The sequence below is a fragment of the Nanorana parkeri genome, unplaced genomic scaffold (genome assembly GCF_000935625.1).
Source record: "Nanorana parkeri isolate BGI_ZX_2015 unplaced genomic scaffold, ASM93562v1 scaffold24, whole genome shotgun sequence".
NCBI classification, from domain to species: Eukaryota; Metazoa; Chordata; class Amphibia; order Anura; family Dicroglossidae; genus Nanorana; species Nanorana parkeri.
This window is the reverse complement of record NW_017306292.1, coordinates 3,251,765-3,276,290: the sequence shown is the minus strand read 5'-3', so window position 1 is coordinate 3,276,290 and position 24,526 is coordinate 3,251,765. Positions and strand designations below refer to the sequence as shown.

Here is a 24,526-nt window from a genome sequence, read left to right as displayed (position 1 = left end):
AAGGATGCCACCCACCAAAACTTTTTGACATGGCCAAATGAGGTCTACAGTTTCTCATACCTCATATTTATTACTCTATGTTCCCATCCGTAATTATGATACATAAAGCTGGAACTACCAAAGGAGGAGACAACTTTTACTAAGCAAAGCAAAAAATTAATTCAGTGAAGTGGATAAAGTGAAGCTATATCATGTACAAGAACAATCCTGTTTGCTTTGAACTTCCCTTACATATGGTTATGTATTCAGAGTGAACTAATTTTCTTGTTATTTCGCTTAGCTTTTGTGAACAATCTCTGCTTTAGTCAATTATCTCCAATGCTTACATGAACTCCTTTCCCCAGATCAGAAAGTCAAGGGCCAGAAGCAGAAAACACATGGTGCTGTCCATGGTACTGTAATAGTAAGAACACAATACAAACAATGCAGGCATGTTTAAAAGTGGAAAGAGAATGTGCAAAGAGTCATAAAGCAGAGCAACCAATCAGATTTCATTTTACTGAAACATGAGTTCTGATGGATCGCTCTTGGTTAGCACATTGCCATTTGCTTTATTAGATATGCTGAACAGTGGTAGCCTATTGTACAAATACCATGTATGATAGCACATTGTATATAGCTGTATGCATGAGTGTATCAGAGGAACAATTACTTACAACACCAGCTGATGATTGAAGCCACCTCTTGCTCCTGAGAGCAAACCAAGTTGACACAAAGTTGCTGCACTCAGCGCAGTAAACACAAGCCTTTTTTTTTTTTTTTTCCTCTGCGCACTTTAGCTTCTGTTTAATTCAAAGGAGGTACTCACCATGTTGACTTCAGAGACCATATCTATGCTTGCCACAGCTATTCTCATTCCAACCTCAACAGGAGGGCCTGTGAAAGAGAAAGCAACAGACAGACGTGTCACAGCACCCATTTGCATATTAATTCTGGCATCATTTTTCAGATGGATTGTTGGTGCTGGTTGTTTATTCACGTGTGCAGTCAATGTGCAGTGTGCATCAACAAGAAGCACAGAAAATGGGTATGTTATTAACATGGATAAAATATGACCATAGATGGTTATTTTTACCTCCAAAATCTGGCCTCAGACGGATGTCATAGCCTTTGAGCAATCTATCCACTGTCTCTTTCACATATGACATGTTGCTGGGCTCATTAACGCTGGAGGGTAACAGTAATCAAAAATCATGTCAGACTCGCATATCTGCAGCCGCACATCTCACCTTTGAGCACAGCACACCATGGCTACCATCATAGGAAAAGACACAATCCCGAAATAGCCTCTGTCTTGGAGCGTCCACATTACTAAATGTAACTAAATAAAGGAAATGATGCTTAATATGAGAAAGATTCAACAAATGCAACTAAAGTCTGAAGCAAGGTGATAATTCCTAATAGGACGGCACATGCGCACTGCAAGCAGCATCAACAGACACCGTTTGCTGAAAAAGCTCCCTCTGTGAGAATTGAAAAGAGAAAAAAAAAAACATCCACGGATCCAGATCCTTATACGTTCTGCTTATACCCCTGCTTGGTCCATATAAAAAGATGCAAGGGGTGCTGTTACTGCCCAAACCTCAGTGCTCTGGACAAGCTGATCTCCTTGGACTGCTGAAATGGTCTAAGCATGGCTCTGATTGCAATCTGCTGTAGTAGTAGATCCTGTACGTGCTGTATCACTGGAGCCTGCTGATCAGAATGCGAAGTAGTCTCCCAACATAGGCTCCCAGCGTCTTTTTCCCGAGCTCGGTGTTCCTTAGCAGCCAGCAGCCATTCCCAAGGAAGCTGTTCTGGGAGAGATACGTTCGGTGTTACGTGCAATATGGCATCCCCAGCATCCCCATCAGCGTGGCCATCTCCTGTGCGCGCTGCCGATCAGATACTTCCTACAGTAAAAGCTGAGGGTGAAACAAGTATCCGGTCAAGGCTTTTCTCCCAGGACCGTACATTGTTCTTGTGAAACAAGTTAACTCTAACCTTACAAAGTCTTTTTACAGCTGTCTGTGGCAGAAGCGCTAGACACGCTGCTATTACTGTCCATTGTTTGGACTGATGTAGCAGCACACTTCGCAATCCCCTCCTTTGCTGCTTATGGTAATGCTTGCCTATACAGTCTCCAGTATTTGGACAGTCTATAGATGATCAGTGATAATGCTGTTTCTGATGTGAGCATTTCAATGGTGTCCTTAGTATTCATATTTTTTTTATGATGCTTATCAAGGGGTCTTTTCAGATTCACACAACTTTCACCGTAGAGTTACACATTTTTCTGTATAGTTTCAAAGGTGGCTAAGGCCGAGTAAGGTAGAAGCATGTCAGCGGTTGTTTTTTGTACAGATGCATGTGGAATACAATTTGGAAGAGCATCATGTGCCAGTTTTGCAGTTACTAAAACATGCACTCTGGAAGAGAGTAGGGATGAGCCGAACACCCCCGTGTTCCGTTCTAATTCGAACTTTCGAACATGGAAAAAGTTCTAATTCGAACTTAGAACTCAATGCAAGTCTATGGGGGTAGAACTCGGAAAATTAAATGTCCCCATTTTGAAGCCTTATATGCAATGTATTGGCCATAAAAAGTGTATGGGGATCCGGGTACTGTCATGGGGGACATGCATCAATGAAAAAAACACTTTTAAAAAATACAAATTTTAAAGGAGCAGTGATTTAACATCACTAAAAATGAAACATTAAAAATTAAAAATTCCTTTAAATATGGTGCCTGGGGGGTCCCCTTTCACTGACTGTAAAGTAGCGCATCTGTATGATGTATAGAACCTGTTTTCGCTCCTCAGCCTCATTCATGTGTCGTCGCGTTACATGCACGTACGCTTACTAACTCGCCACCCAGCCATCTGGTCTGGCGATAGCCCCATGGACAGTAAGCGAGCAGTCGCGGACAGCGGCTCCCCACGTTGCTGCCGGGCAAGTGCTTTCCAGTATCAGGTAAGTAGACTCTGAGTACAAATATATATATATAGACTGAGCAGTGTGGTCTGTGTTAAGGTGGCCACACACCTGACGATAATCGTACGATAAATGCGGGAAATCCCGCGATCGTACGATTATTGTAAGGTGTGTGGGAGACCTCTGCTACTGTAAGGTCGCACGACTTTTATCTTAGGAACATGTTTGAAAACCTGCCGAGAATCGCACGATTTTCGGCGGGTGTGTAGCATGTTTATAAGATAAAAGCCGGACGGGCCGGTGTGCGCAAGCTTCACACAAGCTGAGTCATAGGAGCCAACATTTTGAAGGAATGGATGACCGAGCACCCTTCTACTGTATAAAAGGGTGGGCTCACAGCAGCTATATTGTCAGTGTGTGTGTGTGTGCTGGAACAGTTAAGGTGCCCATACACTGTGCGATTATCGCACGATAAACGCGGGAAATACCGCAATCGTACGATAATCGCAAAGGGTATGCAAGGCGTGCAACCGTTTTTACTGTACGCTCGCACGTCTTTTGTCTAAGGAGCATGCTAGAAAACCCGCCGAGAATCGTACGATTTTCGGCTGGTTTTTAGCATGATCGTAAGATCAATGACGCACACACTGCCCGTTCAGCATTGCGGTCATCGGAAGCCCGCACCTCAGGGGGGCGGGCTTGCGATGATCGAAAGTACGATCTGCTTGTCCAAGATGGGCAGATCGTACGTTTTTTTAATTGCTTTACAACCATCGCAAGACTAAGGTCTTGCGACCCCCCCCCCCAACACACACACAAGTCTATTTGGCCTGGCATACTTTCTTATGCTAAAAATAATTGTACCGTAATAGGGCTGGTTCTTTTATCTTACCCAATTTTTACATGAATTTACAAAACTGAAATTTATATGCAACAGACATTTTGCAGCATGCTGAAATTATTTTGAAACTACAGATTATTACTCATCAGAACCCTATAAGTGTAAGAAGTGCATGAATCGGAATTGATCTCCCCAAGTGAGATTCCCTTTAACATGAAGGTGTGTGTGTGTATATATATATACTGTATATATACTGGGGGAAAAAACATATCTCACTACATCAGGAGTAATATTATATATCACAGGGGTTGCCGTATATATCAAAGGTTATTAAAGAATTCCCTGGTTCATATAGAGATTCACAGGAAGGTGCTAAATCTCTCAGGTGGATATCATGTTTCACAAAGGCATGCCAATAAACATGCGGACATGTCATATGTCACAGTGGACATCTTATAGCACGGGGTAAATAGGAATGCCAAAAATCATATAGATATACACAAGTTGATGCTAAATATCTTAGAGAGGGAGATGTCATATATCAAAAAGGGATTTAAATCCTCATAATGATATGTTATATATCCCAGGCGGATGCCATACATCAAGGTGGAAGGGGAAATGTCATATCACTAGGAGGTGATGAACATACTGTATGTGGTCAGGAGGGATATGGTTCCAGGTTCACTGCTACCATAGCTTTATGGTGAGTTTTTGGGATTGGCAAATCTCAAACTTTTGACTGAAAGGTTTACAGGTTCACTATCCCAAATACAGAACAACCTAAAATGCAGTGCATAATTTTTGCTTCACACCAGCTGAGTCGTAGGAGCCAAAAATTTGAAGGAATGGATGACACAGCACCCTTCTACTGTATAAAAGGGTGGGCTCACAGCAGCTATATTGTCAGTGTGTGTGTGCTGGAATAGTTAAGGTGCCCATACACTGCACGATTCTCATGCGGGAAATACCGCGATCGTACGAGAATCGTGCAGTGTGAATGAAGACGTGCGACCGTTTCTACTGTACGGTCGCACGTCTTTTGTCTAAGGAGCATGCTAGAAAGCCAGCCTAAAATCTTACGATTTTCGGCTGGTTTGAATGATGCTCGGGAGACAAATGCCGAACGGGCCGGTGTGCGCACTCGCACACTGCCCGTTCAGCATTGCGGTCATCGGAAGCTTGCGATGATCGCAAGTACGATCTGCCTGTCCAAGATGGGCAGATCGTACGTTTTTTAAAATTACTTTACAACCATCGCAAGACTAAAGGTGCCCACACACCTTACAATGTATCTGCAGATTTTCTGTGGTCAGATGGAAAAAGTGCAACAGATTGGCCCAGGTGGAGATTCCTCCATCCACACAGTTTAAGGTAGATGGCGGAATCTGTTGCACCTTTTCCATCTGACCACAGAAAATCTACAGATAAATTGTAAGGTGTATGGGCACCTTAAGGTCTTGCGATGGTTGTAAAGTGTATGGCCACCTTTAGGGGGAGCTGACTACTCTGTGTAGGGAGAAATACTGATTGATTGATTGATTTATGTATATATGTATACCATCTTGTCTTGTCTTGTTGGCTCTATATAAAGCCTGTATAATAATAATGATAATGTATGGATGGCATTGGTACATGTCCCTCATAGCAATCCCTAGCTTTTTTTTGCCTTCAGCTTACTTATTAGCCCTACAAATGGCCAGCATTGAATAACAAAATTCACCCCCTTAGACTTCATTGGGGTTTACCCCAACATTTGTAAACTTTGAACTTGGAGCAACATTTGCAAACTGATTTTTTTTTTGTAGGCTAAGAACATTTTCTACAGGTATAGAACATACCTATTGATTCTGCCAGAAATCTGTTGCACTTGTAACTTTCTGTGCAGTGAGCTGAAATCACAATCAAAATTATCAGCACTGCCCAGGTCTGTATGCAGACTATAGAACACCATTACCCATGTTATGAAGATGACATGAGATGAGGGAGAAGTGTTCTGTAGTCCTAACAAACTTCCTGCCCTACAGCGACAGTGGTGTTCCTCCAGAACAGTGAGTGAGCTTGTCACCCTAGGGTAGGAAGTGTGTTACTGGCATGATAACCAGGAGGAACAAAAAGAAAACTAATGCCTAAAAAAGAAAACGAATGCACCCAGCACATCTGGTAAGGTGTAATATATTCAATTTTGGCTCTTGGGTTTAGGTAATCTTTGGGGAACACTGCCCTTAAAGAAATATATTGCTGATTCTTCTTCTTCTTAAAATGCTAGCTGACAGGTTGTCAAGCTGGTGCGTTGGCTTCAGTACTTACTAAGCCTCTGACACAAAAGAACAATAGCAATAAAATAATTCTCTCTGAGAGTTTTCTTTTATTTTATATTTGCTGCATGCTAGTTTCTTAAAATGTTGAAGCCAGGCAGTAAGAATTCTCAGAAGGAGACCAGAAATGGCTACCCCACTGCCTCTCTGTACACACGCCTACTTTAAAGGACAATTTCACTTTAAATTAAGTTGTCCTTTAATTTAACCCCCATCAAATTGATTGCAGGCCACATTGTTAAATACTTACCCATATCCTTGAACCTGAGTTCTTAATTGTGCAGCACTGCCCTATGCATGCCACAACCCAATTTAGTCCTTTGGATGGTTTTTACTCCAGCAGATGGCTGGTAAGTAGAAGCATCGATACGTATGAGCATCGATAAGTATTTAAAAAGGCAGGACCTGGTCGGGAGGTTTTTCCTGCAAAGGTTGTATGACATTGGGCAGGTCCACACAGTAATAGGGATAAAGGTAAGTGTTTTACTATGCTGTCTACAGTCGAGACGATGGGATTATTAACAAGAAACCTTCAATAAATGTGGAGTAGTCCTTTAAGCCCCTATAACGCTCATATATGTTAGGCTTAATTCAGATGGAAGAAACTGGATTACCTAGAGGCAATCCACATAAAAAGAACTACACGCTCCATGCATAGAGGGTCTGCAGTGGGAACTATACCTATGATGCTAACCACTTAGTCATCATGCTGCTGAGTCATATCTACAGTGTTACTAACCATTGCTAATGGATTCATTGTTGAAATCCCAAGGTCTCCTAAACATGACTTCATGGGGCTTTTTGCTATGGACTCCCAATCAATCCTTACCATGTTCTCTGGGCCTGATTTAATAAAGCTATATATTTTTTACAGACATTTCACCCCCAGCAATGTAACAGGGATGTCAATGCCAGGTTTACCACAAAGCTTATGTGCAAGTGTGTGAAGTGACCATGCAGGCAATAGAAGCAAATTCACCAAAGTCAAGATGACTTTCAAATGTACTGTATGTCCTCACACGTGATCATGGTTAAGGATTTTGCAGATGAATGCACTCATGTGTTTTAATGTAATTTTAATGTTGGATACTTTATTTCTATTATCATTCTAAAATTTGAAATGTGTCCATACAAAATAATGAATAATATAATCATCCCATGTATAATTATAATTTACCAGTGACTATATAATAGTTTTAAACAATTTCTTCCTTACTTTTTGAAACTCTATACCCATGCAAGCATTGTACAATATGCTTAATTTCATTTACAATATCATACATATTTTTATTCACTTTGATTATACTGCAACACATTACAAAATTACGCCAACCAAGACATATATAAATACAATATATTGCCAAAAGTATTGGAACACTCCTCCAAATCATTGGATTCAGGTGTCCTGTGAAATGTCCTTGCTACTTAATATGTCGCGGTCAACTGTTAGTGGTATTATAACAAATTGGAAGAAACTGGGAACAACAGCAACTAAGCCATGAAGTGGTAGGCCACGTAAAATGACAGAGCACGGTCAGCGCATGCTGAAACGCACAGTGCACTAAAGTAGCCAACTGTCTGCAGAGTCAATAGTTACAGACCTCCAAACTTCGTGTGGCCTTCAGATTGGCACAACAACAGTGTGTAGAGAGCTTCATGGAATGGGTTTCCATGGCCGAGCAGCTGCATTTAAGCCTTACATCACCAAGTGCAATGCAAAGCGTCGGATGCAGTGGTGTAAAGCACGCCACCACTTGGCTCTAGAGAGGTGGAGACGTGTTCTCTGGACTGACCAATCACGCTTCTCTGTCTGGCAATCCGATGGACATGTATGGGTTTGGCGGTTGCCAGGAGAACGGTACTTGCCTGACTGCATTGTGCCAAGTGTAAAGTTTGGTGGAGGGGGATTATGGTGTGGGGTTGTTTTTCAGGGGTTGGGCTTGGCCCCTTAGTTCCAGTGAAGGGAACTCTTAAGGCATCAGCATACCAAGACATGTTGGACAATTTCATGCTCCCAACTTTGTGGGAACAGTTGGGGATGGCCCATTCCTGTTCCAACATGACTGCGCACCAGTGCACAAAGCAAGGTCCATAAAGACATGGATGAGCGAGTTTGGGGTGGAGGAACTTGACTGGCCTGCACAGAGTCCTGACCTGGCCTCAACATGATAGAACACCTTTGGGATGAATTAGAGCGGATACTGCGAGCCCGGCCTTCTCGTCCAACATCAGTACCTGACCTCACAAATGCGCTTCTGGAAGAATGGTCAAACATTCCCATTGACACACTCCTAAACCTTGTGGACAGCCTTCTCAGAGGAGTAGAAGCTGTTTTAGCGGCAAATGGTTGGCCAACTTAGTATTGAACCCTACAGACTAAGACTGGGATGCCATTAAAGTTCCTGTGCTTGTAAAGGCAGGCGTCCCAATACTTTTAGCAATATAGTGTAAATAAATAAAGTGAAGGGTCCATTAAAAAATAAAATAACAAAAGCAACTTTTGATGCAATGTTGCCCATCAATTTATAGATTTCCCCTGAAGCTCTTTTTGTTCTGCCACTGGATGTCCTCAGTCTGATGACACACATCATTCAACCCACTTCCTCTGCGCTCAGGTCATCCTGAACCCACCTGGGCAGTTTCTGGATCATGAAAGGAGAAGCAGCACAGTGCTTCCTATCAGCATGCTTCTTGTTAGCACATGAACTGATTGGCTCCTTGTACTGCTTCTTCCTCTCACTCTCCAGCCCTGCTGTACAGGGATTGCAAAAGGCTGATACTACGTCATATTCAGGTACTTTTACTGTTTGCATTTTAAAAATACATAAATGTACAGTATTAAAGAAGAACTCAGGGCAAAACTTTTATTAACACTTGCAGTGGGGCTAGCCTTGCACTGCAAGGGTTAACTGCTCATTTCTCTCTAGGTAAAAAAAAATATATATACTCACCTGAACTGCAGAGTCGACTGGCTCTTAGACAAGTCCTTCCAGCCTTTCTCCCCTTTCAGTGCAGTGGCCTAAGGTGCCATAAATGATCACGTTCTATACACAGTGTATAGACGTGAGGGCGCTGAGGAACATTGCAGTGTAGGAGGAGGGATGCTTTAGAGATGGAAAAAGAAGGGAGCTGGCTCACTGGTTCGGGTGAGTATAACTTTTTTCTTTTTAGCACCTAGACAAAAATGAGCAGTTAATACTTGCAGTGCAGGGGTAGCCCCACTGCAAGAGTAAAAACAAGTTTTTTTTTCCCGAAGTTCTTCTTTAATCACTACAAAGCTGCATGAATTTGTCTTTTCTATCTGCCTGGAGTTCAGCTTTAAGAACTTCAAGAAGTATGATTTTTTTTTTGATGTCTTATACTGCCATCAAATACTTTGATGAAGGTGTGTCCAAAAGAGCTTATAGCCAACTAAGTTACAATTTTGAAATATTTATACAGTGCCAAAATGACTCGCTGAATAAGTATTCATTGTATTCAATTTTTTTCAGTGAGCATATTTTTCAAGTTAAAGTGACACTAAACTCAGGAGTTTAATCTTAACAATGCACTCAAGTTCCTTAACTATTAACAAAAATGTATCTTATTTGTGTATCACTCAGCTGTAGAGGGTGGCTACTTTTTCCCCCATGCTCCCTGTATGTGTTGTAAAGTAATACACATTAGTAAACTAAACATGAGATTGTAGTCCATCACAGGAGTGAGCTTGGAGCGGTGGCTACTTTAATACACAGGGATCATGGGGAACAAAATTAGCCACCCTCCAGAAGGAAGGACAGTGTCAGCACCAATTCAGAGATGGTTTGAGGATCTACAGCTGAGTGATACACAAATAAGATACATTTTTGTTAATAGTTAAAGGAGAACTATTAACAAAAATGTATCTTATTTGTGTATCACTCAGCTGTAGATCCTCAAACCATCTCTGAATTGGTGCTGACACTGTCCTTCCTTCTGGAGGGTGGCTAATTTTGTTCCCCATGATCCCTGTGTATTAAAGTAGCCACCGCTCCAAGCTCACTCCTGCGATGGACTACAATCTCATGTTTAGTTTACTAATGTGTATTACTTTACAACACATACAGGGACCATGGGGGAAAAAGTAGCCACCCTCTACAGCTGAGTGATACACAAATAAGATACATTTTTGTTAATAGTTAAGGAACTTGAGTGCATTGTTAAGATTAAACTCCTGAGTTTAGTGTCACTTTAACTTGAAAAAAGTGAGCGAGCGACAGTATGTGTTCGCTCACGTCCCGATCTACTGAGCCGACCTGTGACAGTCTCATTGTCACAGGTCGGCCATAACCTCCTTTATAGGTTCATAGTTCTCCTTTAAGGTACTTGAATGCATTTTTTAAGGTTTAACTCCTGAGTTTATTGTCACTTGAATATAGTGATGTTTATTTTAAACCTAAACTGTAAAAACGCTCCAAATCCAAAGAAACAGCTTTGGTCCTCATTCACACTAGTCTCTGCCATTTGTTTTATTTATATGCAAGAGCAACTGATCTGTAAAGTATCATCAAACCTCATACGTCCCACATCAAGTTCTCCTGTGTTTTAATGTACTTGTGTTTACATGCATTTAGACACCTTCAGGGAATCAAATCTGCCCGTGGACACACATATTTCTATTCTTTGTAAACCCAGCTCAACTAAATGCACTTTAATGCTTTTAAAATCATTGCATGCATTTATATGGGTTTAGAAATGTCCTAAAACAAGGCATTTGATCACATGCCCGTGCAAATAAGTCCTTACCGTTCCCAAAAACAATTATCCTTTTTTAAGATTCAAACCTTTGCCATTACTAATCAACCTGGAACATGTTCCTTAGCAAGTCTTGGGGAAGTTGTTTCTGCCTTGGATGACTGGTTTCCCCCATTTAGTATGGTAACTGGTCTTGTTACCACCTCCGGGTCTTTACGTCAGCACTGCCTTCAGTGGTGGGTCCAGTCTTCAGATGTCCCAGTCATACTTCACCCACAGCCATTGACTGGCAACCTGAAACTCCAAGGAATAACAGGCATGTAGTTGGGTGAGGCAATAGTCATACCTACCTAGTTTTTCTTGCTATGTAATGTTAAGGAGGGGGCTGTGGGAAGTTATGTTTTCTCTAATTAACCCTGTCTGTACTGTTCTGACGATCTCCCCATCAGTTGTAAACTAGATTTGAACACAGTCTGTCCTAACTAAGGGATAAAGACTGAGAACCATTGCAAGGTAATGATAGGAAGCTCAGTCTATCCCTGAATTTGCCCCTTTACTTCTACCTTCAAACTGCTCAGAGCTTGGAATCTGCACAAAGGTCTTCACCAAAGACACATCTAAAAGGTAAGAAATATATTTTGAAAAATGACTTTCCATGTGCTGTGTGAATCGAGTTCTCAAATTGACTGCAAAAGTGGAAACACATTTTAAAGTGGTATTAAAGTCAAAATGTTTTAAAGGAGAATTTCACTCAACCTCATAGTTCAAGTCGACGTGTGATAATGAAACTCTCGCACGTCATTGTCACACGCCGGCTCAATAGATCTGGAAGTGAGCGAACACATACTGTCGCTCGCTCACTTCTCGATCCTGTCCCTGCACATATTTTTTAATGACTTTCACATTTTACATATGCTTGTGTTTCAGCATTTTTATGTCTGCATTAAGGGTCGGTATTTGTGGATATACTATTGTTTCGGTTTTAAAATTTCCATTTCAGTGCACCTCTAATTTCAACCCTTCCCTACTCTATCCACACCTAAAATGTTTTGGCTATACGTACACTTTATGGTGGTAAATGGTAGAAAAACATGTGCCTTACACTGCCAGTATGCTTGTGTTAGATGGCATGATAGCATTTCCTGAGTATCACGTCTAATGTGTTGTATTGCCTGTGATATAGGATACCACATAATGTATTCCCTGTCATATGTGGTATCCTGCTGGTCACATAATATTACTTTTAATATATGGTATGCTGTGATATACAACATACATGCACTATATATCTTGCCTAAAACATGGCATCTTAAGTGATTATGTGACATCACCTTGACATAGCATTTATTCCCAAACCTACCATCCAATATATCACATGGATGTCCCCTGAGACCTATAGCATCTGTGATATATACTGTCCTTCACAAGCTCCTTGGTTATGTATTTGCTGCCCTATAGTAATCAGAAGATTCCCTCTAATTAAAATGACAGTTACAAATGTATTACTAGGATAAATGAAGCCTAATATTTTGTTGTTGATTAGAAAATTGTTTACTGTCATTCCTTTGGCCTTACACCTTACTGTTACTAACCAAAACCTAGACCTATGCAGAAGTAATATGGTGATAAGAAACTAGAGAGGAAAAAGGTTTGTGCATAGGGGTTACCATGCTAATAAATATATTGAATAGGCAGCAGTTACAGGGTTATCAGAAACGATGGTCTTATGACATTAAATGTGATTAAGGTGTCCATAATCTTTAGTCTTCCATGCTTATGTGATGATGGTCCAGCAATAACTTGTAATAGCTTTGTAATGTTTCAGTGAGGTGCACCCGATAATGAGAGTTTGAGAGCATCACAAATCTGTTTTATGGGCCACAAAAGTCTTCCAGATAGCTGAAAAATCCAAGAATAAAATACTTTGAAAACCTCGGGTGTGCAAATAGCAGAACCAAGTCTCTCACATGTGAAAAGAGACCGATTACAGAGGAAGAAAATTATTCCAGCAGGTAAAGAAGCTGTCAATGATCATCAGCCAAATGGCCTATTGTTGTTTTGTATGATAAGCATTATGAAAAGTAGCAAATGAGGAGTTAATTGTGCTGTTATGGTATTCTGCATGTTCACTTTTACACCAGAGAGAGACACGGTAGGTTTGCAGGCATTATGGGGTCATCTTTAGCTGGAATCATATGAAAGGTATTGTGACAAGCATCTGATCAAAAGCACGAACAGGAGATGCCTGCACATGCGCTTCACCATCTAGTGGCTGCCGGTGACGAGCACAGCACAATCACGTTGGATGGGAAACAGGGATGCCATATTTTACATAACAGCAGTACCTGATCATGATTTCTGATTATGGGAGGGGGCTGGGGAAAAAAAAGCACACAAACCAATTACTTCTGCTCGGATATGTGCATGCAGAAGAGAAAACAGCCTATTTACAGGGCATCATAGCATATTGCACAGTACGCGGATCCATACAAGTCAGCACACTGCAGCACTATTCAGCTAGCAATACAAATCATCACGTTCTCAAGCAGCTATAGCAGAGGTGGAATGCTGCCTCATCTGCTTGTTTTGCAATCTACTTCCAATCATAGATCTGCACCCAGGTATGATAAACTTTAAATCTATACACATGAGTACATGAACATGAATTGGTATTATCCCCTGCACAGCAGCATTAGGAGATGGAGAGGTAAGTACTAGGTGCCAATCAGGCTCTACTGAATGCAGATGTGCTAACAGTGAGCATGCTGACAGTAGCAGGGAGCAGCGTGTTGCTGTTGCTGCACTAATAAGCAGATTGAAAAAAGGGACAATACTATATTCCTTAAAGAAGAACTCTGGGAAAAAAATATCCTTAGCCCTTTCAGTAGGGCTACCCCCACACTGCAAGGGTTAAGTGTTTGTCTTTGTCTAGGGTGTAAAATAACAAAATGATACTCCTCGGACTCCTCACATCCTATACAGAGTGTATAGGATGTGCTGACTAAGGGACCCTAAGCTTACAATCTGGTTGTACAATTTCCTTTAGGTCTGCAGGGGCATGCCTGATTATATGCAGATTGATTGTATAGACTAGATGGGTGCTTATATTACATCGTTTTGGTCAATCTAAAGTTGATTGTACAAAGATTGTATGGTCAGATTGTAACGTGTGTGGTACGCATTAGACCGCTGCAGCAGAGGGGGAGAGAGGCTGGAAGGTCTGGTCTAAGAGCAAGGTAGCTCCAAAAATCAGGTGAGTATAACTTTTTTAGTTTGCACCCTAGATGAAAACAAGCACTTAACCCTTGCCGTGCAGTGGTAGCCCCACTGCAATGGTTAATCATTTTTTCCCGGAGTTGTACTTTAGAACGTACAGAGAAAGTGGTGATACCCCTCTAAGATGTGTTCTAGCATAGGTATATAAATAAAAGTGGCTGGCCAAAATTACAAATCCTTTGGCAGATGAGACAGTTGTGTATTTGCTGTTTGCCTGGAGTTTAGCTTAAACATCTTAAAGAAGAACTCCGGGAAAAAAATAAGTATTTAAAATCTGCTGGCATACAAGGAGTAAAGTGCAATGAGGTGTACGCCATCTCCCGAAGCTCTTTTTTATTTATAATTTACAGTGAGCACTGATGCAGTGCTCATGGGGCTTGTAGTTCCAAGTGAGAGTGCCGAGGTTGCCTAGCCCTGGTCTAGTGTGTCGGAGTATGGGATACATAGCAATACCTATATTATTGGCCCTCAATAAAACTGTAAAATGTACATAAAAGAGAGAGCTCCAGAGGGTGGCATACACCTCACTGCACTCAACTAAGTGTATGCCAACAGATTTTAAATACTTTCTGGAGTGCACTGTACAATCACTGGACATACATACACTATATTGCCAAAAGTATTGGGACACCCCTCCAAATTGGATTCAGGTTTTCCGTGAAATGTCCTTGCTACTTAATATTTCACGGTTGCCTGTCTGGCCGATATGTTTCGGCGGCCGATATATCGGTGCATCCCTAGTTTCCACGGCCGAGCAGCTGCATCCAAGCCTTATATCACCTAGTGCAATGCAAAGCGTCGGATGCAGTGGTGTAAAGCACGCCACCACTGGACTCTAGAGAAGTGGAGACGTTTTCTCTGGAGTGACAAGTCACACTTCTCTGTCCAGCAATCCGATGGACGTGTCTGGGTTTGGCGGTTGCCAGGAGAATGGTACTTGCCTGACTGCATTGTGCCAAGTGTAAAGTTTGGTGGAGGGGGGATTATGGTGTGAGGTGGTTTTTCAGGGGTTGGGCTTGGCCCCTTAGGTCCAGTGAAGGGAACACTTAAAGCATCAGCATACCGACACATTTTGGACAATTTCATGCTCCCAACTTTGTGCGAACAGTTTTGGGATGCCCCTTCCTGTTCCAACATGACTGTGCACCAGTGCACAAAGCAAGGTCCATAAAGACATGGATGAGCGAGTTTGGGGTGGAGGAACTGGACTGGCCTGCACCGAGTCCTGACCTCAACCCGATAGAACACCTTTGGGATGAATTAGAGCGGAGACTGCGAGCCAGGCCTTCTCGTCCAACATCAGGACAAAATGAGCAGTTAACCCTTGCAGTGTAGGTTTAGCCCCACTGCAAGGGTAACTTTTCAAATTCCTGGGGTTCCTCTTTAAGGATAGCGGAAAAAGACATGGTAAAGAAATACGTTTTTGTCCTTGAGCCAATTGTGCATCCAGAACTACTGGTTTACTGTGCATATACAGCATGAAATTATAAATCCATTTATTCCAAACTACATACATCTGTTTAAGGCTTGTTGGCCATCACTGCAGTGTATCAAACCCGTAACATCTGAGGACTAGGGCATAGTCAAACATTCCCATAGACACACTCCTAATCCTTGTGGATGCCTTCCTAGAAGAGTGGAAGGTGTAATAGCTGCTAAAGGTGAGCCAACTCAAAATTAAACCCTACGGACTAAGACTGGGATCCCATTAAAGTTCATGTGCGTGTAAAGGCAGGTGTTTTCCACTCACCCCATAATTCTCCTAAAATAATGTTTTTTTCCCCAAAGCTAATTGGCACTGTCGTTTTTACAGAACCAGCTAAAGGATCTTTAGATATCTATTTTTAGTTTTTAATTTTTAGCTCCACTTTTTAAAAATAAAATGTAATATATTAAAAAAAGTTAAGCCATGCAGGTTAAAATATAACAAAATAATTAAATCACTAATGGCAGCAACCAGCCGCATGTACTTGGAAGCAAGTCATTTATTGTGCAGCTGAGGAGCCCTATACGTCAAGCACAGCCTTCCAAGATGGAGAAAAATGCCCACTCTGGCCTACCTTTGTTTATCAAAACTCAATTTAGTAAACAACAAAAAGAATAAGTGTCACAATATAGTGCACAGCAGCCTATTTACCTGCCAGTCCTGAGTGTACCGGAATGGGAGACTGGCAGCCACAAAGGCCAAAGTGATCCACCCAGCAACTCACAATATACACTCCTGATATAATATCCTGCTTGTAAAATAGACCATCATGGATTTATATATAGATTCTAGGAAAAGTAATTCTTGAAAGTGTCATAGAGCAAATTCAAAATTTAGACTGGTTTACACTTCATCAGAGGATCTTTGGTAAATGTAATCTGAAAAAAAAGCAAAAACATGAATTTATAAAGAATTAAAAAAATTATTGTGTAGTACAACATGAGTTGCTAAATAAATAATTTCAACTGTGTACAATGCTTTAATGTCTAGCCTTAAAGTGACACTAAAGTCTTTTTTTTTTTTTACATATATCTACTGCTAGCAAGCAGTAGATACAGTATATGCAAAAACATTTAAAAAAATAAATATACCAAATAGGTAAAAACTTACCTGCGTCTCTGCTGCTCACTCCCGGCTATAGAATCCGGCTCCGTGTAGGAGGATGTGTGCGGGCGCCTGTGCAGTGGAGATCACCAGCGGGGAGAAGAGGAGAGCTGCAGTGATAAGTCAATGCACGCAGCTGTGAGCGTGCACGCCGGACAGACTCATGGATCAGAGACCAGCACCGCTAAAACGACTGAAAGGAAGAAGATGTTCAGATCAAGAGGTATCACTAAAGGTAAGGCCTTAAAGCAGCATGGGGGGTGGAGGGGGATTACTTTAATGTCACTTTAAGCATTACTATACTGTTGAAACTCCAGCCCACTGAGCATGGCATCCTGCACTCACAGTGTACTAATGTAGAGAGTAGTGCAAGCATCATCAAATCAATGGATCTTTAAGCATTCAGGACCACTCACTCCCCAAAAAAAAAAAAGGTTAGCCTGTGTGTCACATGACATCACTAGCCAGAGGACATCATAACAAAAAGCATATTATAATGGTGGTGGGTGCTTCATAGGAGGAAGTCTTCTAAGTGGGGAAGGGGGCATGGAACACAGAGTTGGGCTATAACAATATAATGTGTTTTTGTTCGAACAAATTGCCTCTGAAGGAGACAAGTGCCCATATAATGCAAGGTATTTTTAGGCCCAATTGTTCGTCTTGTTGTGAAACTGACCAATAAAACTTTCTTTTAAACAATTAAGCTAATTACCCAATTAATTAACAGACAGTAACAGCTTGTATTCAGGAGATAACACAGTTTTTACTAGATGTTGGAGACGATAAGTGTCAGTATGATAACAGACGTAAATAAGGTTTGTTTAGACACTTTGAAGAAGACAAATACTGTAAAATAAATAGTCTATATATTGGTAAATGTGCAGAGCTGCACTTAGTATGTTCTATGGAAAGATTTATTCCATAAAAATATGAAAATCAACATGCAGCAGTCAATCCATAGCTACATCAATACAATAAGACTGGCATAATTGAGTTTGAAAAGATCTGTTAATGACTGGATCTGGCTGTGAATTTATACATTTTAATAGTGTTCCCAAGTTTATTGTGACTTTATGAGTCCTTCAGGGATTTGTGTGGCTTGCATTATGGTTTTTCTTCACTCATCTTTGGTAATTGTCATACCTTGCATGAAACTCCTAACCAAGTTATAATTAATTCTGAAAGTAATTAACGATTTCATGCTTAAGAAGGGCACTAAGAAGTTCTTTCTCTTCAATTTGATGTTGCCTCCTATGGATATTTCTCAGGAGAGCGATGCATACTAAGTAAAAGAGATTAGTATGTCTTGTTTTCAAAATATAGTGATTTTTTTGACACAACCTTATACCATGGAAAGCATTATAATTTGGCAAATAAATATATTTTCTATAGTAATCAACTATTAGAAAGCCTTGATGATGGTCAAAGTGCAGTAACCCATGGCTAAAGCCAAACAGAATCAATCTTTAAACTCTAATCTATTAGGTGCTAAGATTTTGGTGCCAGTATGAATTTGTGCAAGACTAATTTGAAGCGGGAGCTTCAGCACAATAGGGTGTCAGCAGAATAAAATAAGTATCAGCCTGATAAGGTAAATTTCAGGATTTAAGCATATGTTAGGTTAACGGCTAAGTTTCAGTAGAGGAATAGAGTTAGTTGTTAAAATTTAGTTAGATATAAAGAATTTTCTGTAATTGCTAGGTTGCCTATTTGGTATAAGTTTTCAAGGCCATCTTCAAGTTCAGGTTCAGCAAGTGCTGGCATTATTGCAAGAAGTTAAAATAGGGAGTCCATTTGGTCCCAAGTCTTAATCCATATAAACCGTGGTTTCCAAACACTGCTAAATTCAGAGGATGCGCAGTTAACCTAGAGAAGGCTCTGCTGTGTTTTACATTAGTTTAGCTGAGGTTGTTTAACTTAAGCCCACCTCACCATAAACGGTCTGGTTATACTGTCTCATTGGTCCCCAGGCCCTAGTCCTCAGATGTTATGGGTTTGGTACACTGCAGTGATGGCCAACAAGCCTTAAACAGATGTATGTAGTTTGGAATAAATGGATTTATAATTTCATGCTGTATATGCACGGTAAACCAGTAGTTCTGGATGCACAATTGGCTCAAGGACGAAAACGTATTTCTTTACCATGTCTTTTTCCGCTATCCTTAAAGAGGAACCCCAGGAATTTGAAAAGTTACCCTTGCAGTGGGCCTAAACCTACACTGCAAGGGTTAACTGCTCATTTTGTCCGGTCAGCGAAAATAAAGATGATATACTCATCTGATCCTCGATCCAGCCTCCGGTGGTCTAAGGATCCGTGACATCATCATGTCTAATGCAGTGTATTAGATGTGAAGACGCCGAGTAACATACCACAGCCATGACAGGGAGGTGAGTTGTCAGTGCCGCAGGATCGAGGATCAGGTGAGAGTGCTATAGACCCCTGAACATAAAGGAGGATGAAGAGACTCAACTCCTCTCACAGATTGAATTGGCTGCGAAAAATTGTAACGTTATTTATAATGGGGGACTTCAAGTATCCGGACATTCACTGGGCAAAGGGAGCCACACACTCAACCAAGGCTTGCCGTTTCCTGAACTTATTAAGGGACAGTTTCATGGAACAGATGGTAGAAGTACCAACTAGGATGAATGCAATATTAGATCTAATAATATCAAAATAACACAGAGCTAGTTACAGGCATAGTAACTCGGGAAAACTTGGGTAACAGCGATTACAGGGTGATCACATTCACAGCAGATTACAGAAAAGAAAGGCAAGTTGGTTTAACAAGAACACTAAACTTCAAAAATGCTAACTTCAACAAGCTGCTATTCTTATTGCATGATATCAAATGGGAGAAACTATTTATAACAAAGAACACTGAGACTAAGTGGGGCTGCTTTAAGGATATACTAAACAATAGCACTAGCCAGTGCATACCATTGGGCAATAAATATAAAAGAATATAAACTAAACCTGCGTGGCTGAATCCAAAGGTAAAACAACTAATCTATAAGAGGAAACTGGCATTTATAAAATATAAGATAGAAGGAACAGCACTGGCATTCCAGAACTACAAGGAATGCAATAGAAAATGTGAAAGTTCAATCCGGGCAGCTAAAATAGATTACGAAAAATTGATTGCCACAGTCAGCAACCCCCCCCCCCCATCCCCCCAAATTCTTACAATACATAAACAATAAAAAGGTAAGAAAGGAACAGGTGGGTCCTATAAAAGCTGAGAATGGGAGGTTAATCACAAATTACAGGGAGAAGGCCGAAGTATTGAATGTAATCTTCTTCCACAGTATTTACTCTGGAAAGCGACTGGTTTAATGAATGCAACAATAATCTGTGTAGCACTGGGAGGAAAATGCCACCACTGTGGTTGACAGATGCTGGGGTTTGCCAAGGACTAGACAAACTTAATGTGAATAAATCCCCAGGACCAGATAACTTGCACCCGCGGGTACTTAAAGAGATAAGTACGATAATAGCGAGGCCATTGCTCCTAATTTTTAAATACCCCATACAGACTGGGGAGGTACTAGCTGATTGGCGTAAAGCAACTGTTGTACCAAAATTTACAAATGGTTTAAGATGCGTACCTGGAATTTTAAACCAGTCAGCTTAACATCCATAGTATGCAAGTTTTTTGAAGGTATGATAAAGGACCATATTCAAGAATATGCTTATGGGGATGATATTGTAAGTGACAGCCAACATGGCTTTGGGAAAGATCGTTCATGTCAAACAAACCTATTAGTGTTCTATGAGGAGGTGAGTGGCAACCTAGATGGAGGAAAGCAAGTGGACATAATGTACCTTGATTTTGCAAAAGCATTTGATACGTTACCTCGAAAATGTTTAATTTACAAGCTTCAATCCTTGGCCATTGATGAAATGGTGTGTGCTTGGTTAGAGAACTGGCTAACTTAACATGTCCAGAGAGTCTCAATAAATAGCTCATTTTTCAAATGGTGCTTGGTTGGCAGTGGTGTGCCCCAGGGTTCTGTCGGGGCCATTGCTGTTCAACCTGTTTATCAATGACACTGGGACTAATATTAATAGCAATATTTCAGTTTTTGCTGATGATACTAAAATTTGTAGGGTAATAAACTCGATAGAAGGCATATCAATACTTCAGGAAGATCTGGATAAAATTGGGAAGTGGGCATGTACATGGCAGATTAGATTTAATATCGAGAAGTGTAAGGTTATGCATTTCGGAATTACATATACACATGCAAGCTACTCATTAATGGATGTTCCACTGGGGGAATCGGAGGTAGAAAAAGATTTGGGAGTCCTAGTGGACAGTCGCCTTAGTAACAGCTGTCAGGCTTACCGGCGAGCTGGAAGTGTGGAGAGGAACCCACTGGCAGGAAGCAGCCGATGAGTCAGAGAGCGAGGTACAAAAGGGGCAATCCAAGGGGGTAGTCAAGGTCCAGTCGGGGTCGAGGCAGGCAGCAATGGTATGGCTGAGTTATTGTGCAGGCTTACCGGCAAGCTTGCAGCATGGAAAAGAACCCACTGGCAAGAAGCGGCCGATGAGTCAGAGAGCGATGTACAAAAGGGGCAATCCAAGGGGGTAGTCAAAATCCAGTCTGGGTCGAGGCAGGCAGCAATGGTTCAGAGGCGATAGACAGTCCACGGGTTCGGTAATCAGGAGGTTCAAACAAGGGGGATTAGAGGCAAAAAACAGGATCCAACAGAGAGGCTAGGTGATCACACCATAAGGTGGAATAACTCAGCAACAAGCCAGGGCTCTGACCAGGATTTTACAGCCAGTGAGAGCAAGACCACCCCCTGGTTGCTGGGGCAACCAGGAGGCCTTCCTCCCTGGGAGCCAATGGCAGGACGAGAAGATGAGAGGTGTGTGCCGGGAACCTCCCCCAGCAAGGCCCACACCTGATGATCCTAATGGGCGCAGGCATGCTACGCACGCGCCCCCGTGCACACATTCTGTCTACCACACGCGCACGCCAGTCACGCATTTTGCGCATGCGCACCCACAATCCTGGCCCCAGGAGTTCTGCCAGGCTGAAGGAGGACCCATGCCCTGCACCGTACCTGCTGGCCCCGAGGAGAGGTGATACCCCTGGTTCCCTGACAACAGCATGCAATGCCAGGCGGCAACAGATAAGGTGAGCAGGGTTCTATCATGCATAAAAAAGGGGATGTACTGTAAAGACAAATCCATAATCCTGCCCCTGTACAAAACAATGGTGCAGCCAAATCTTGAGTATGCGGTTCAGTTTTTGGTCTCCGATCCACAGATAGTCCAGGGAAGGGTGACAAAGATAATAAAGGGGTTAGATGACCTAAATTATCGGGAAAGACTGCAATCGTTAAACTTGTTCACTCTTAAAAAGAGGAGACTGAGAGGGGGCATGATATTAATGTACGAATTGTTCAATGGTGATGGGATAATCAGTAATAAACTATTTACTGTTAGTTCACTCACGGAAACAAAAGGCCACCATCTGAAACTGGGAGAGAAAATGTTTAAAGGGGTTCTAAAGCCTCCCGTTTTTTTGCCTATATCTACTGCTGACAAGCAGTAGATAAAGGCAACAATGTTTTTTTTTTTAAACGCTTAAACAGCGGTTTAGACTGACCTCATTATCGCTGCGCCCCCTGCAGCGAGAGTCCGGAACTGTTCGTGCGGCTGCAAAGGATCTTGGGACGGGCGCATGCGCAGTTCGGATTCTCGGCCGGAAGACGAGCAGAGACGCAAGCTAAGTCTATGGACGTGTACATCCGCATGCAGACACCGCTGGATCAGAAGTGCCTGTAAGCAGAGAGGAGTCGGCGCTGGATCGGAGAGCCGTCGCCCCGCTGGAGGGACAGATGAAAACATCAGGAAAGGAGAGGAAGATCGGATTAAGATACATCATTTAAGGTAAGTGCTAACATTAACATGGGGAGAGGGAAAAAAATGTATCCTTTAATGTCACTTTAACCCTTTTGCTGCCACCAACGTATGGAATACGGCGGAACACAATTGTTTACTGCTGGCCACGTCAGTATGCCATACGTCGGTGGCTTTTATCGTTCTGCTATAAGCTCATGGTTGCTTTAGCGACACTGTACTTATATCAGAACGGTTCCCCAGACAATCCTGGCAAGCCGCTGATGACCGCTATTAACAAAAATTCTGGGTGCCCCCCTGCCGGCATCTGCAGCCTCTCCTTCCCATGGAGGCTCTAGATCAGTATGCTTGAGAAGTGACAGCTGTCAAATCCTGGATCATTCACGGATCTGTCGTGTGCGTGCCGAGCGTGTCAGGATGGAAAGCGGGAGGATACAAATATTTACCCTCTAGTACTATGTGTCCCCAGTTATGAATGAACAGGGAGTGTTTTACATCACTTCCTGTTCATTCATGAGTATCTCAATGAGCGGAAGCCTCAGTATACAGGCTTCTAACCATTCATAAACTAGATGATAGTAAATGTTTTACTATCACCAGTTATAAATGGGAAGCCTCCGTACTGAGGAGTGATTTCCATTTATTGAGTGTTGAGGCTGCAGAAAAAGAGATTGAGAACTCTTTGTCATGAATTTCTTTTTTCTTTTAATTTTAAACCCCTAATATTTCCCCAAAGCCCCCCCCCCAACAGTATGTGTACACCATGCACATGTACTGTACTGTGTTGTTAGAATGCATCACAGTGCTTGATTTTTATTTATTTTTTTAATTTTTAAAATAACATTCATTTAAAGGAGAATTATGGGGTCCGAGCTTTTATTTACTTTTGGATTCCATGGTCTATAGGAGTAAATTTAGCAATTTACTCCTATAATCCAAAATGCATCCTTAACATACAATCGTTACTTTAAGATGGTGGGCAGGGCTAAGTACCGCAGTGGGGAGAAATCCCGACAATACTATCGGGATCCTCCCAACTGATCGTTCTCACTGTGACTAACGGCGTTCCTTGAGAACTGCTGCGCGTCCACGAATACATGGGCATGCGGAGTAGATCTCTTCCTACCTCCCCGTCATCTGTGCCAGCAAATGACAGCGCGTGCATGGAAGGCCGGTTCTCCTCAGTGCCTTCGCCCCTTCTTCCTCTCTCTCCGTCTTGAAAATGTGCAGCAGTTGTATGGAAACCTCTTCCCGTAAATCTTAGTTCCCCCTGACCGTTCATCTATTTTGTTGCGTTACTGCGATCTGATATTTCCTGTCACATTATTCCCATCCGCACTGTTCATCCCCATCCGCGCTCCTCATCCCCATCCGCACTCTTCATCCCTGCTCCACATCCCCATCCTCACTGCTCATCCCTGCTCCTCATCCCCATCCGTGCTCCTCATCCCCATTCTCACTGCTCATCCCCATCCGCACTAATCAGCTGTAATGAAGGGGCGGGGTTATGGTAATAGCTGAACGGTCAAGGGGAATTAAGATTTATGGGGAACAGGTTTTCATACAACTGCTGCAAGCATCTGATTACTAAGACAGAGCAGGGGAAGATCGGTGAAGAGAGAGGGAAATACTGGTAGGAGAGAGGGAAAAAGAAGGGAGGTTGAGTCAGCTTGCTGCTTCTCAGTTGAGACTCTGCATCCTGCTCCCACATGTCAGTGTGCACACTCCAGCCGTACACCAGCCTAAGAGTAAAGGAGCTTGGAGCACGGCTGCAGGTGGCTGTTTTCTGTGACTTGTGATTCATTTATCTGGGATGTGCTGCGACTTTGGAAAAGAAGAAGAATGCTATTAGAGTAAAGGCAAGAAGTACTTCTATTTGCCCTTAGGTCATAATTCTCCTTTAACTGTGGCAGCGCATGGCAAAGCGCATTGACAGTGCGCTGTGACACACTGTGTTGTGATTATATGTACACCTGTATCAATTTATCACAGCACAAACAAAG

General features: G+C 42.0%; 1 protein-coding gene across 3 annotated transcripts in view; it reads right to left on the bottom strand.

The window, feature by feature from the left end:
• The window catches only part of GABRB1 (gamma-aminobutyric acid type A receptor beta1 subunit), a 361,839-nt gene extending 360,530 nt beyond the window's left edge, over nucleotides 1-1,309 (bottom strand). For all 3 annotated transcript variants that reach the window (XM_018564670.1, XM_018564677.1, XM_018564662.1), the window contains exons 1-3: nucleotides 1,230-1,309; nucleotides 1,076-1,167; nucleotides 809-876 (exon numbers count right to left, since the gene is read on the bottom strand). In XM_018564670.1, coding sequence (XP_018420172.1) covers nucleotides 809-876; nucleotides 1,076-1,167; nucleotides 1,230-1,309 — 240 coding nt within the window. The remainder of the gene's footprint in view (nucleotides 1-808; nucleotides 877-1,075; nucleotides 1,168-1,229) is intronic.
• Between the last annotated feature and the right edge of the window lie 23,217 nt (nucleotides 1,310-24,526).